At 34.8% G+C, this 14,767-nt stretch overlaps 3 protein-coding genes across 12 annotated transcripts; 2 read left to right on the forward strand and 1 right to left on the reverse strand.

Annotated features, from left to right (window-relative positions):
- The first annotated feature begins 1,423 nt into the window (after nucleotides 1-1,423).
- Nucleotides 1,424-3,597, forward strand: LOC108339546 (uncharacterized). Of its 4 annotated transcripts, none has more exons than XM_017576685.2 (4): nucleotides 1,424-1,787; nucleotides 2,270-2,317; nucleotides 2,616-3,005; nucleotides 3,239-3,597. In XM_017576685.2, exons 3-4 carry the CDS (start codon nucleotides 2,706-2,708, stop codon nucleotides 3,380-3,382), a joined length of 444 nt encoding a protein of 147 aa, XP_017432174.1. In that variant the 5' UTR covers nucleotides 1,424-1,787; nucleotides 2,270-2,317; nucleotides 2,616-2,705; the 3' UTR covers nucleotides 3,383-3,597. The 4 variants fall into 4 exon arrangements, with proteins under 4 accessions (XP_017432174.1, XP_052735208.1, XP_052735207.1 ...); XM_052879248.1 differs by lacking the exon at nucleotides 1,424-1,787 and adding an exon at nucleotides 1,852-2,115; XM_052879247.1 differs by lacking the exon at nucleotides 1,424-1,787 and having other exon boundaries at nucleotides 2,137-2,317.
- Nucleotides 3,598-5,135: 1,538 nt separating this feature from the next.
- On the reverse strand, nucleotides 5,136-13,042 carry LOC108330750 (MACPF domain-containing protein At4g24290). 4 transcript variants are annotated; one of them, XM_052879093.1, is made up of 9 exons: nucleotides 10,695-10,950; nucleotides 9,955-10,239; nucleotides 9,260-9,498; nucleotides 8,203-8,404; nucleotides 7,627-7,695; nucleotides 7,358-7,544; nucleotides 6,094-6,260; nucleotides 5,915-5,963; nucleotides 5,598-5,819 (listed from the first exon to the last, which is right to left on the reverse strand). In XM_052879093.1, the coding sequence occupies exons 2-9, from the start codon at nucleotides 10,213-10,215 to the stop codon at nucleotides 5,737-5,739; spliced, it is 1,257 nt and encodes a 418-aa protein (XP_052735053.1). In that variant the 5' UTR covers nucleotides 10,216-10,239; nucleotides 10,695-10,950; the 3' UTR covers nucleotides 5,598-5,736. The 4 variants fall into 4 exon arrangements, with proteins under 4 accessions (XP_052735052.1, XP_017420781.1, XP_017420772.1 ...); XM_052879092.1 differs by lacking the exon at nucleotides 10,695-10,950 and adding an exon at nucleotides 12,912-13,042 and having other exon boundaries at nucleotides 5,136-5,963; XM_017565292.2 differs by having other exon boundaries at nucleotides 5,136-5,963; nucleotides 10,724-10,944.
- Nucleotides 11,488-14,736, forward strand: LOC108330769 (uncharacterized). 4 transcript variants are annotated; one of them, XM_017565341.2, is made up of 2 exons: nucleotides 11,488-11,959; nucleotides 14,402-14,736. In XM_017565341.2, exons 1-2 carry the CDS (start codon nucleotides 11,557-11,559, stop codon nucleotides 14,458-14,460), a joined length of 462 nt encoding a protein of 153 aa, XP_017420830.1. In that variant the 5' UTR covers nucleotides 11,488-11,556; the 3' UTR covers nucleotides 14,461-14,736. The 4 variants fall into 4 exon arrangements, with proteins under 4 accessions (XP_017420830.1, XP_017420822.1, XP_017420837.1 ...); XM_017565333.2 differs by having other exon boundaries at nucleotides 14,407-14,736; XM_017565348.2 differs by lacking the exon at nucleotides 14,402-14,736 and adding an exon at nucleotides 13,197-13,329.
- Nucleotides 14,737-14,767: the final 31 nt, after the last annotated feature.

The raw sequence follows: 14,767 nt of genomic DNA on the forward strand, positions 1-14,767 counted from the left end.
AGTAAAAAAAGATTAAATTAAAAAATAACATTTACTTAAATAAAAAAATTATTTTAGTTTTAACATTTTTATTTAAAAGATAAAATTAGAAAACCTGTGACAACTTAAAATTTAGTTGTTAAAAAGTTATATTTTGACTTTTAAGAAGTTTCATAAAATTAAGGGAAATATTGTATTATATTTACTATGATATTTAAGATTATATACATGTCGGTGATGACTTATAGAAAAGATTACCTTACCAAATAGATAAATTTTGACTATGGTTGTATGAAACGAACAAGTAAATTTAAATTTTTAATTGAAGATATAGATTAAAATCAAGTTTCATAGAGCTTATAAATGATTTTATATGTTCCATCATTTAGAATCACTCTCTTATCTGAGTATTGTTAGCAGTTTTCTGACACTGTTATATCTGACAATGGTTGTTACTTTATACTCGAATTCTGTAAAGCTTAGATTAAGTATAATGAGAGATAAAAAAGAAAGTGTGAGAGAGAGTTGCATGAAGTAGGATGTGATGATGATGATGATGAGGAGAAGAAGCAGGTGAAAAAACAGGCCATGAAGGTGACAGAGATAATAAAATATGAAACATAACAGGCTGCCCTCCACGTTCACCAATATAAGCAATTATGGTATCTTGTTTGGACTATGTATGTACAAATTCTTTGTTCATAATTTTTGTTGTAAAAGTCAAGGTTGCTTAAGATGGAGACATATGTGTTTGAATCTATTTTTCGACATTTTCTTTAGTGCGCTTTCTTGTCACGGGCCATCTTCTTTTCTCAAAAACATGTCTTACATGCAAAATGGCCAACACTTTCCCCTTTAACTTTCAAACACTGTATCCAAAATTTCATTCTTTCTCAAATAACTCACAATTTCATCATTTGGATTACTTCAAATGCAAGTACTCAGAGAAGTTGAGGAATAATATAATCTGGAATAATCATGGACGGTAGTTCATACAATGTCGTCTAAAACCAATTGATTGTCACACACTAAAGTGAAAGTGATGTTTGCATCTACTTCCTCAATTTCATCTCTTTCTTACCTTTTTCTTTGGGGGGGGGTTGCTGATAACCTTTCATATTCCTCAGACACTGTGATTGTCTCGTTGACAAAAACATGTTTACTCAATGCTTTTCCTTTTTAATCATTTTTCTCTTCATTATTGCTTCATTCATTTCAGTAATTACTCTGAGTTTTTTGGGTATGAATGATGCACTTGCAAGTGATTTAACATAAAACATGACAGATGGTAATACATAGTCTGACAAAAGCCATGGTTTTCCCTTAACCAGTTTATTTTTGGGCAAACATGAGAGGAATAAAAGTGGTCTACATCACCACTTTACTACCTTTATTTCTTTTTCACTATAAAATTATTTCTTTCTTCACTTGAATCATGAATGCTCTACTACTGCTTAGCTGTTGGATGTCAAACACTTTCATTCTCCCGCTCCCCTTTTCATATTTTTTATTTATTATATCACAATAATAATAATCATTACTGCTATTTTACTTGTGTTGTGTTCATTTCATTTTTTGGGTTTATCATGTAATGTAATGTATGAGTTGGTATTTGCACGATATTGCAGCAGCCTTTTTCTCTTCTTTTAATATCTTTTATCAGTGGAGATTTTATCAGATTATGCAAGATTCACAGTGCAATCTTTCTCATCATTACATTTGAATGGTTATGGTGGAAGTGAGGGAATTCAATACATTTATGCCATCATCATAGAGAGACTTTAGGCTTTAATCCTCACATCACAGAGGTTAGGAAGAGGCTCCTATCTCCTTTCATTCGGTGTATTAGTCTTAATCTTAATAATTATGTGTGTGTTTATCATAAAAACTGTTTGTTTTGAAATGCATACAATAATTACATTGCTGTGTTAAAGGAATGTTGTGATTTCTAATAGTAGTTTGAAATTATTGCTTGCACTATTCATGAGACTTAAAGGGTTGGATTAAGAACAACAATCCAGGCTTAAATAGGAGTACTTTTAGTTTTAAAGGTAGCAATTGAAAATTGTTGCTGAGACTCTCCTGACAAGAAGGCCCATTCTTTTTTATTTCTTAAAGTTTGCTTCTTCTGACAAGGTATAGTATTCAATAAGTTAGGCATCAGGATCATCGACATGGGAACATAAATAGAAAAGTGTTCCAATAGGATTATCATACACATTTGTCTTTACATTTTCTATTCTCTATAAAGCAAACCTTCTCACCATCATGTTTCTGTCAACCAATATAGCATAAACAACTCTGCTCTTGGATCAACACACTTCAACCTCATTCAAAGGTAAGTTTACTCTATTCATTTCATTTCTATTCAATATCATTATTACAACCTTCTATCAGGCCATGCATACATGTGCTTCTACCATTTAATATAATTGCCTCAGCCCACCATTTTTTTCTTTAAATTTCTTCACTTCAAGTGTTCATCAAATCATGATATTCTTGTCTTGGCCATTTTAGTTGTGGTAAAAAACAAGTACCTGTAAAAAGCTTCTCAACAAATGTTCTGTTACTGTGCATCTGCATAAAAATTCCCTATTTAGTACACTGCTGATGCTTTCTATTCTCATTTGTTTCAGGATAGAGTTTCTCTTGAGATTATCATCAGATATATATGAATGCAAAGATCTTGAAAGGCCAAAAGTAGAGAGTGTGGTAGAGGTACTACCATGAGCGATTTGAACGGTGAAAGATCAAAGCCTCCATGGAACATATATCCATCTTCAAACCCTGGTCCATCACAGACAGGAGTTGATGAGGAAGCTCCATGGAAAAGCTTAGGGACATCTATGAGTGCTATTTCTTTTGGCTTTGTTGCCACCGCCATTTTGATTTCAATGTTTCTTATAATGGCCATATTTGAACATTTGTTCAAACCCACCTCACAATTCTCCACACCAGAATCTATGACGCGACGCTATCAGGAGCACCCACCACTACCAACACCAAAACAGGGAAACCCACAATCAGTAAGTCTCTTCATGCTTTTCAACCTTCCTTTTATTCACTGTTTCTAGATCCTGGAGCAACATTTTCTGCATTTTATGATCATCAACCTGTGTTAGTTAAGAACTATAAATTAATTACTCACTTTCATGAATGCATTCATCTTGATTTGATAGATAAATTATCCCATCTGCATAATCAAGTAAACGAGTTCAATACAAAAAAACATCATGTTTTGGAAACTTATTTGTGACAGGTTCCAGCATGTTATGGTTCTGATTTCTCAGTGGTGATGCCAGGGCAGCAATATCCTACCTACATCGCTCAACCTGCTCCTCTCCCTTGTCAAAGGGAAGGGGCTTATTGGCCTTCTCATGAACATCATTTTCTATTTAATTAGTGCTTCTTCTTTTTTTTTATCCTTCAATATGTTGCTATCAATGATCAACTTTTCTTCTCTCTGTATACAGATACTCAGAGACCACCCACCTGTGTCAATTTTATACATAAATATTGTATTTATATGCCAAAATGTTAAGCCAGCTTTTTCCTAGTTTGATGTACTTCAACTTCAGCAACTAAAGTTGCACCATAAATGTTTCTTTTTTCTTTTTACTTGCATTACTATCAGTATTTACTCTTACTTTTAAGCCATTATAGTTTGTTTTCTGGTTTCTGATTTCCATAATTATGTGGGTTTTGTTTCTTATAACATACCAGACATGTTAGTTTTAAGACATTGTTTCATTGTTGAGGAATATGTGCCGTGAGACATTGGTGGTGGCAAGGATGAAAGCTAAGAACAAGTACCAAAATTAAAATGATAATAGTTTTGGCAGCAAATATTAGTTAGACAATAACATTGTTGGAGAAATTTGAGAAGGTTGAGAAGATGAGTAAAGTATAATGATGAGGGTGGTGGGTGATTAGTGATTGGAGTAAGTATAATGAGAGAGAGTGTTGCATTGATGGTAGCTCTCATGATGAGAGGAGAGTGTGATGTCAAATGTGTAAAGGGGAAAAACTGCCACAACACAGCAGTAATTTGTAAGTTGGTGTAACTACCAACCAACTCAGGAAACAACTAAAGCTTTGTCTAATTAAGAGGCTGCACATGTTACCAGAAAAACAAAATGTAGAAGAAAATTTTGCGTTATTTAAACTTAAAAGCCATTCACCATTTTTTTTTTTAATTTAATACATTCTTGTATTTAAGACAAAGTATTAATTTTGATATCAAATGTTGAAATTTTCACTAAACTTATCATTTCTAAAATATGAGTTGTTCATATAAAAGATTTTGACATTACTTTCAGCATAAAATTTTAAAAATCAATGTGTGTGAGTCTTTATTAAGCTATATATCACTAATTTTTTTCTTTTTAAGTGAATGTGTCAGATTCTTAATGCTTGATGTCTGTTTAGATTTAAATAAATCTTGTTTACATAGATTTTAAGGAGCATAAAGCTCGAAAATGATAAAGAAATTAAATATTAAACTTTACATGTCACTTATCTGTGAAAAATTGAGCACACCTTGGTTTTCTATTACATACATATTTTTAAATTATAATGAAATAAATAATTAAAATAGTACATATGAAATATAAAATAAATTATTTTATTAAAGACATGTTTCTGTATTATAAAATAATAATAATTAGGATAACAAATGATAAGATAATTTAGTTTAATATTTTATTATATGTATATATATAATAAATATTCAAATAAAAATATTGAAATAATAAATCAAATAAATTTAATTAATTTGAATTTTTATTTTTCCTAAAGTATTATGTAGCTCCATATATCTCCAATAAGAAATTGTACATTATTTAATACAGCATTACCAGTAAAAAACTTAAATATCAATAAATTCATCTCTTAAGTATTACTTTGCAAATGAAACAAGTGAATTGATCTTTGGGTGAAAGAGTTTATAATTATTAAAACATAATGAAGAGTGTCCTGAAGTTTGTAATGTAACAGACAGAAAGGGACAAAGATAGGCGTAAATTGTTTTGCTGCAGAGGTTCATAAGGCTGCGTATGTTACTAATGAATGAGCAAAGAATGGAATGTAACTTAACAAGTAACAATATACAAACATGATACCAAAAGAATACTAAAAGATGACATGATTTCTCAGCGTTTTCACCATAAATTCTTAGAGTGGAATTGATCAGTAATTGTAACTGTAATTTTGAACAAGTAATGGTGTTAAACTGTAGAAGTTTAATACAAGTAGGAGCATAGCAAAAGCAGAGGAATTGTTGTTGTTCATGGCTAGAGGTCATCCAACATGTCTTCTTCATCTGGTAATATCATGGTCAACAAAGAATACTTAACACGGAGAGAAATTCTGCCCTTATCAACAACAAGCTTTGCTCCAGAGACAACCCAATAGCCAGGAGACTCTTGTGGTCCTCTGTTCATCTCACTTGTGTCAACAAATTTCAGAAGCTTGGGAGCTTGGACCGGAACCGGAGGGCCGCCCGGATAGACGGCAGAATTTATATTAACATCCGAAGGGCGCGGAGGAGGCTTCTGAAATGTGGATGTGAAGTGTTGGCTGATTAAAGTTGATATCAGTCCTGACTTGGCTCCCAACTTGGGTGATCCCTCCCACTCCGGATGCTTCACTGCTTTAGCTCCCAACACCGTTGAGAATCTAAGTCTTAAGAACAGTATATTCTTTATGCCGTAATTCTCAACTTGCAATTGTGCTCCGGTTACTATTGAAAGATCCTCTTCAGATTCCACAGGAGCTGTGCACACCTGAGAGAAATTCTTCCATTGAACCTTCTCGTAGAATCTCCTGTCGTATGACTTCCGCTGAAAGTTATCATTTGGATCATCTTCAAGCTGGAAGATTTTTGGAAGTGATGAAAGGTGTTGCAAATGGATGGCCAACCTATTGCTTTTCTTACCTTCAAGATACAGACGTAGACCAGTTACTGGCCTCTTACCTACATCAACCTATTATAACATGACAACAATTCCTGGCTTCAGCACAGAGATTATAAATCACAAATATATGCTTTTTAAATAAAAAACTTCCTGTGTTTTTAACATGTGCCCAACCCAGGACCAAAGAACAAAGCTTCACCTGTGTGGTGTTAACATAAAGCTTTGGACCCATGAAGCTAAACTGTAAAGAAGATGAACTCCGTTGCCTCCGTTGTGGACCAAGTGGAAGATCACTGAATACAGGCGCCCACTGCCTTGGCAGCTGGAATTCCAAGAATTGGTGGAGCTCTTGAATCGGTGGTTTATCTGCAAGATCCAATGTGTAACTAAACATTTTGAACTAGTAAAGATAATCTATGTGGAATAAACCAAAATTGAAGACAAAACATTAAAAAAAGTGATCCATGAAAATTTAATTTTAAGACAAAAATTTAAGACATGGGCAGTGTAATGATGCATATGATTCACAAACAAGAATATGCTTTCTTATGTTTCACTAATTGGTATTGCATGTCAATGCCTAAACGCTATTAAGTCCTTATGAGAGCATCTATGCACTGGTAGGGCGGATATTTTAAAGTATTTATGACAGTAGGTTAATTCAAAGCCAACTGAATTAAAATATAGAATGAAATAGAACTTCAACAAGCAAAGGAATTGAACGCTTCTATTCTATTCCGATGACAAATCCTTTTCCTTCACAGCCAAGAGAATAAAATGTGCAATTCAAAAAATCATGACCATTTTTACGAGAATAGTTGCAAACTTCTTCACAGTATGGATTATTTACGAGAACCATATGACTATCCACGAGACAAGTGATGCTTTGCCCAGTTTTAATTTATAAAGGAAATACCACTCCAAATATGAGAAATTTTGAAAAATACATTCACTTTTATACTTTATATGTCTCTGGCGATCAATAGAATTTACAATATTCCTTGGGATTCGTTAATTCAGAACTTATTATGCATTAGGCCAGACGATAATCAACATTCAATGAATATAAAGGACAGTCTAACAGCATGTAATGGGAAGTCTATAACCATCAAGATAAAGATCACAAGTATTTTTGGTCATGCAAAAAAACCAGTTAAAAAGTAGAGAGCAGGCTGGTGGTCATTCTACGAGACAACTATCTACAATAGCTCAGTTGCAGTGAGAATACTTCCCTATGAATAAAAAACTTGCAAGCTAACTCAATTTTCAATAATTGCTTTAGTCTTGCAAAATGTTGGGCATCGGGGAACTTCACAAGTTATTCATAGTAAACCTTAAACCATAAAATTTTGCACCTCACCGAATCGCTCAGTCCACAACATAATGGACAACTGTTGCAATTAAATACCAAGAGGAAGTATTATTTAGATAAAAAGTACGCAAAGAAAAATAAATTTGCTTACATCGTAAATAAAGGTTTATGGCATGGCTCAAGAATCCACTCCCTGGCACTCCATTCAATAGAGATGTAATTGGAATGAACGACATTGAGATCAAATCTGGCTCGTGCTGAACAGTTTGTAACCACTCGTTGTGGGATAGGTTTCTGTCATCACTCCCACCCCTCCTCTTGCAAATGCTTACAATATCCTGCCATAAAAAAAATAAGTACAATTGCTATGGTAAATATAAATATTAAAAATGTTTTCAAAGTTAAATATTTTAAGCACACCTCCTTGTGTGAGTAAGAACTCGATGGACTGATATTGGCAAATGTTAGCCTCTGCTCCCTGATTCCAAACTGAAAAGAAGCAAAATTTATTACAAACGGTCAAGTTTCAATCCAATATAGGAAAATAGAAAAATGCTTATTTCCAGAAAATATATATAGGTCTGTATCAATGGAAGACAGTATCAGACATGAGCGATTCAAGATATTAAAATCGTCGGATTGCAGATTTACAAACCTCTAGACTCTCCCCTGACTTCTTCTCTCAATTAAGAAAGGTATAAAAATGTTGGAAATGTCATATCAGCAAGAGATATGACTAAATTATAGTTTAAATGAAGGTGCAATCTACAATCCGATTTTATGAAAGTGAGTTAGACTTAAAGTCTATTTTTTAAGATAGTATAACTTATCCTAGCAAGTTTGTTGTTACCACTATTAAGCCACTATCTAACCAACCACAAATATCTAGTTCTGAGTAAGGTTTAAAGTCCACTAGACAAACCATATTTTGAAGTTTTCATAAAATAGCAGGATAAATACTGATCGGACCCTATGCTCAAAAAATTGTTCACAAACCTTGTCATTTGGGAAAACTTGATCAGAAGCAATGGTATAGTGGCTATTGGCATCTAGAAACCTCCTATCTGCCATTTCTTTCAATTTTTTCTGAACATCAGCAGGTTGAAGAGTTGATGAGTGTTGCTGCTTCAAATATATTACATCTTTTCCCCCCATTTTCATACCAACAATTATATGAGTGCCAAAGGTATCAATAAACCTGAGAATTGTGAATAGTAACAGTTAGCCAGAGTATCAAACCAAAAATACAGTAAAAAGAAAAGCGAGGTAATCCAAATAGAATTAAATAACTTTTAAGACAGCCAACTTATGTTGCTTATCAACATAATTGAGCCATACAAACAAAGATAATATATCCAAATTAGTCCTAATTTGATTAGAAGATTACAACGTAGCACCATTTAAGAATATTTATATTATAAATTAAAAGCAAATAAACATCAAAAACAAGAGAATAAATAGGCCAAAATAAGCTTTTATCACATAAATTAGGCTTATAATAGGCATACATCAACAATGAACTTCTTATTGCTGTTATTTATAAGCCCAAGTCAAAATTTTCCATGAAAAGGACATTGATCAGCGAAGAAAAGTTCAAATAAAATTATGCACTCGTCAGCTTAACGAAATTGAATTTTTTAAAGAATATTCAGATATGCGACTGCATAATAACATGAATGTGTTTTTACAATTCACCTCATTTATGCAGCCATTCCCAGAATTTCATCTGCTTATCGTACAAGGTTGAAAATAGAAATGGCAAAATATATAATATTGGGGCATAAATAAAACAACAGAAATATATCGGAGAACTACTTCCACATATTATTCATTTATCATTAAAGGTCATTTCTATCTTTTTGCTATAATGAATCAGCTTAAGGCCCACAGAACCTTAATCATTATGAAGCTAGAGATCAGAGGCCATCCATAGTTCGAAGAGCTGACCAAGATGTCAAAACTAGAACTTAGAGGATGATGATATTTCATTTGACAAGGAGTCAGAAATAATTTCACCATTTGGTCAAGATTACAATAACAAAACTCAATTCACCTTGCTAAAGCAGGTGGGTCCCACGATGATGGCACAGCTTTCTTAACGTGGTCACAGAGGACCATTTGAGACTTCTCCAGTGCAACAGTATAGAGTGTAATTAACACCCCATCAAAAGCAAGGGACTTCGTAAGGGCTGCATCTCTCTGCCAACTACCAGAAAATTCAAACATTGTATTGAAAAGCCCTGATGGAATTTTGCCGGTCAAAGATAACTCCTGATTGAATTGCTCCGACATCTGAAAACATTCAAAAGTAAACAGCCACTGAACAGGAGATGATGCATGTGTTGCTTAAAACTTAAAATGCAGACAAAAAGAAAGTCAAAGATTATAACAAAAGAAATATTTTGTTATATCCCTTCAAAGATCAAAAGCCTTTGGAAGCGTAATTATCCAAAGATCAAAAGCCTTAAGAAACCTACCAACTGGTTCATAATTTGAAGAGGGTTTGGCTACTTAGTGATACACATAACACACTAAGCGGTCAGGGCATGTCATATGCTTTTGCAATAGCTTATAAGGGTTATTTACATATAACCTACCAAGGAAAGACTACCCACAGCAATCAGTCAAACAGATCTTACCAGTTGAGCCAATCCCTCGTTGGCTTTAAACCAGGAAACATCATACTGAAAACAAAGTTCATTGTGCATCATGGTTTCAAACACATAAAAGTAAAACAGAAAACTTTACCTGTTGAAAAGACAGAACATCAGACCTGAACCGAGTGCGTTCCCCTTTATCACATTTAATTGATTTGGAAACATTTGGTATTGAAACTCCACCGGGTAGTACCACCTCTCTGACATAACTTTCATCTATCTCAATCAAACGTGAATTTACGGAATCTCCTTTACAATATTTAAGCCTTATATCAAGGGATATATCATAACCACGACCGATGGACCCAATTGCAATCTCAGCAGCTACATGAGCGGGAACTTTAAGTGCCATATCTTAGCATATCATTTCTCTTCCCTGAAATGGAACCAAATTCCACAGTTCAGCACTCTTAACTCAGAAATTAGGAGTTTCGCTAACACAATAAATCGAGTCGCCTTCTAAAACACAAACCATGCATACAAACGCAAACTATAAATGATTACTCGCGCAACTAAGTAAAAAACAAAAACTCAAGATCCATCTCGAAACCGACAAAAGGAGAAAATGTTCAGAGTGGTGCAAAACTAGTAAAGCATTTACTCCTTAAGCTCGGCCGAAAAAGGAAGTTAAAAAGTAACAATAATATAGTTTTTGCCGCAATGATTCATGATAACCCGGTGAACTCTCTATACAGTGCCCCACAAATAAAAAGCTAGGCTGCAATTCAGGAATTGAATGCCCCACCAGCCCCCAGAGCTCAGCACGTACTTAACGAAACGCATTCTTAGTAAAAACTTGTAATTAAGCCAAATTCGGTGCTTAAACATTACATAATTACGGTGCAAAAGGAGCTCCTCACAGTTTCTCTCCAGCCGTGGAAATGGAGGCCGCCGCCCAATAGCCAATCAGCGATCAGGCTAAGCAGCGCGTGGCTTGTAGCTGGGATTTCAAAACCCTAAAGTGAAAGTTGGATTCTTGGAATGGTGGATAGGATGTAGAGAGAGACACACACACGAAAGCGGAGGAGAGAGAGGAATGGAAACCGGAACAGAGGTAGACTAACATTTTAAGTAATTATTAATTATTTTAAAACTATTGACTATTGAATGAGAAAGAGTGAAAGCAATAATAGCATTCATTGACGATTTTTACAAACTTTACGCCCATTATCTCCAAACATTCATTCTACTTTCTCATTCCCCACTTTTCGCTGCAAACTATAATTTGCAAATTATTATCTTTGCTGCATATTCAACTATTTTTGAAGAGTAATCATATTTTTTTAATCAAACTTTTTTTCACTATTTTGTAGATAATATTCAACGAAAATCACGAAAGTAAAAAAATGCACTAGTTCTGGTAAAAAATGTGTGGTTGAATACTCTAAGATAAAATCTCAAGTTCAAACACAGTAAAAAAAGTAAGACTATTGATGCAGTGACAGTACTGAACAAATATAGTAAGACCGAAGCTTAATGAATGCATTAGTACTTTGACCCAAAATATGCAAAGGTATTATGTTGCAGCAGTAAAAGATGGTGATGGATTTTACTGTCAAACGTATTATTTCACATGTACTGCTACCTCTGCACATTCATTTTATTTAGTCATCTACACATACATATGACATGATATCATATTACCCTCTCTGTCACTCTGTCTCTCTGCTGCCCACAGCTAGTGACCAAAAACATGAGGAATGGGTATGGCAGGATTGGTAGTGAGACTACCCACAAAGCAAGATCCATGGATCATGCTACCACTCCATTTCCTCAAACCCAAAAAGCACCACCAACAACAACCAGCGAGAGTCCGAGGAGGGTGGAAGATGGGAAGGGAGAGATATTCGGAGTGATACTGGGTAGGAGTGCTTCTGTTTCAACCAGTTTTTCTTCTGCTTCAGGGGCGTTTGAGGTTACAATGAAAAGGGCATTCTCAATGGGAAGATCTTCATCGGTTTCAGAGAGGTACTGCAGGATCCATGACACAGCAATAGCATCGCCGATTGAAGATGATGACGATGATGAAGTTGAGGGTACAGCAAGATCCAAGGAGGATAAGGGAGTGAGGATGAAGATTAAGATCCTCAAAGCATGTAAGCGCCTTCTTCGATTCCCATTCTAGTCTTCCATTCCTTTTCACCTCTCTTCACTTCAGACCAGAGTGACATCACACCTTTGTCAGTTTATTTATTTACATTTTATCATACCTTGTCGAGATCTTCAAATTGCAAAAGTAGATCTTTTTATCTGCTCTGAGAAAACCCAATATGAAGTTCTGTTGCTCTGCGTAAAAGGGTATAAAAGTTCCATACAATGAAAAAAGTTTGAATTTTGGTGTCATCACTTTTCTTGTTTCATAACCAAGATTCAAAGATAGAATCACAGTAGCAGTCAAATTATTCATTGCCAGAATAATTTAAGTTCCAAGCATCGTACATAATTAAGTCCAGTCCCACAAAATGTTTTTTCTTCTTCGTTCACTTGGTTCTTTTACCAGCCAATTATTTACTGTTAATATGAACGTTTATAGTTAACTGTAAATATAACAATCAATAACAATTGATTTATTTTTAACGATAAAACAAATGTTTATAGTTGACTGTAAATATAACAAAATTAGCGACGACTATTTTATTTTTCATACATACTAGTTGGAGTACTTTTCATAGAGTAAAAATTGAGAATGAATTGATTATAAAACACTAAAAATAAAAGGGGTTGGTCCAAGAGGTTTCAGACACGGCATTGCGTGGTGGTGATGCTGATGTGAGCATTAATAAAAGAACAATAATAGGAATTCAATGTGAGACTTTTAACCATCTAAATTGCTTGATATCAAGAATAGATAAATTTGTGAGACGATATGACGAATTATTCAAGTTTTGGTTAAGATATATAAAGGTAATAAATATAATAGAAAGAATTAGTTGATAGAGAATGGATAAAAGGTGTAAAAATAAGAAGCGGGAATAGTGGAAGTTTGTGTGTTGTTGAGATTGAAAGGAGAGATATTTGAATTGGATAGGGAAATATAAAATCTCTTACTTTTCACTGCAATCGATGCATTTGCAATGAAAAAACCATGGGAGACGACTCGCCAAAAAATAAAGTAAAGTTCCTCTGCAGCTACGCCGGCAAGGTCCTTCCACGACCCTCCGATGGGATTCTAAGGTACGTCGGCGGCGAGACTCGGGTGGTTTCAGTGCCTCGTGACGTGACCTTCTCCGGTACCCGTGCCTTCGATTTGAAGGATTGAATTGAGCTTAATTTGAATTGAATTGAATAGAATAGAATTGAATTGTTTTGCATTGCGTGAATTGATGATTCCAGAGTTGATGAAGAAGGTGGGGAGCATGGTGGAGGGGGAGGTGGTGCTCAAGTACCAGCTTGTCCCGGAAGATCTGGACGCGTTGGTGTCTGTTAGGACGGAGGAAGATGTGAAGCACATGATCCAGGAGCACGACCGCCACCACATAGGATTGCTCCGTGCATTCCTCTTTCCCTCTAACAAGATGTGTTTGGCTGCGTCGGAAACCTATCCATTGGAGCAACGTTACATCGACGCCGTGAATGGGATCCTGAGAACAAGCCCTAAGGCCACGACCAGGGGCTCTGCGTGTTCTTCCCCGAAATCAATCTCACCAGATGCAGGGGATCAGTACTCCCCTCGCTTTGGCAATTCGATATCCATATCCAGTGCGATGCAGATGCAGAGAGTGCGAAGCTCTCCCAGCCTCTCCAACATGGATCAGCAAGCTCATTACCACCAACATTCCCATCTCCCTTTTCACAACTATCCATCTTTCTCTACCACTAGACCCCCCCAAGATCCTCAAATAACAAGACTTGGTGGAAGGGGTGCCTCCTTCAACCACCACCACTCAAACCCCAGACAACCCCCCAGAGGACTAGGACCCTACGGCTACCCTGACGACTCTGCAACTTATGGGAATGCCCTTCATAACATCCCCAGAAGTCCCAGAAGAAAATCTATATGGGAGTAACCCTAACCCCCACCCCTCCTTCCCCATCTCTGTACATATATATATATATATATATATATATATATATATATATATATATATATATATATATATATATATATATATATATATATATATATATATATATATATATATATATATATATATATATATATATATATATATATATATATATATATATATATATATATACCCCAACTTTTGTAAATTGGCACACCGTATCAATCACTACTAAATTCTCCTCCTCCTTTTTGTTTTCCAATTTCTTATCATAAAAACTACAAACACAGCATTTTTAACACATCTTCTCGTTTATTAACTAACTTGCAACCTTTCTAGACTCAAGTATGTAAAATGTAGGATTAACATTTTAAATATATGTTTATATCATGTTTGACTTTAAAAATTCTCTCTTTTTTTTTGTTTCCTTCTACACTATTCATATCTTATCATAACTACTCTTTCATCTTTTATGTTTTTAAACTAATTTAACAGTCAGTATTTTGTTGATAGTTTATAATTTGTCCCTAGTGCAGATAACCCTCGGAGAACCTCAAATCAGCTATGCATTCCGGATATTATACAGCTGAAGCGAAAAGCTAAAAAAATATAGTAAATTATATGGGCCCGTGAGCACGGAGGCGAGTCAGCATTGGAAAACCTCAACTTTTTGAGACTTCAACGATGATGGGCGTGCGAAGAACCTGAATCCTGCGGCATTATTTAATTCCGTGTAACAACTGTCCAAGTTCGGGACCTTCAACTTTCTCTGTCGGCATTTTAATTTGAAGTGCGTTTGTTCCTTCAACATTTCTATAGAATCAAGTAAAGTAAGGCGTACACAAATTGAAAATTCTTACTTTTGACCACAGTTTTAGACAATAATATCTCACCTGC

Source organism: Vigna angularis, chromosome 6, assembly GCF_016808095.1.
Source record: "Vigna angularis cultivar LongXiaoDou No.4 chromosome 6, ASM1680809v1, whole genome shotgun sequence".
In the NCBI taxonomy this organism is placed as follows: Eukaryota; Viridiplantae; Streptophyta; class Magnoliopsida; order Fabales; family Fabaceae; genus Vigna; species Vigna angularis.

Bases quoted from the DNA above. Each gene is read 5' to 3' on its own strand.
- LOC108339546 (XM_017576685.2), top strand. From the start codon at position 2,706: ATGAGCGATTTGAACGGTGAAAGATCAAAGCCTCCATGGAACATATAT. The intron at 3,006-3,238 runs GTAAGTCTCTTC...TATTTGTGACAG, and splicing joins AACAGGGAAACCCACAATCA to GTTCCAGCATGTTATGGTTC.
- LOC108330750 (XM_052879092.1), bottom strand. From the start codon at position 10,215: ATGGCACTTAAAGTTCCCGCTCATGTAGCTGCTGAGATTGCAATTGGG. The intron at 8,405-9,259 runs GTGAATTGAGTT...CACAATTCTCAG, and splicing joins GACCCACCTGCTTTAGCAAG to GTTTATTGATACCTTTGGCA. The intron at 6,261-7,357 runs GTAAGCAAATTT...TGGATCTTGCAG, and splicing joins CATAAACCTTTATTTACGAT to ATAAACCACCGATTCAAGAG.
- LOC108330769 (XM_017565317.2), top strand. From the start codon at position 12,949: ATGGGAGACGACTCGCCAAAAAATAAAGTAAAGTTCCTCTGCAGCTAC. The intron at 13,094-13,196 runs GTACCCGTGCCT...TGATGATTCCAG, and splicing joins TCGTGACGTGACCTTCTCCG to AGTTGATGAAGAAGGTGGGG.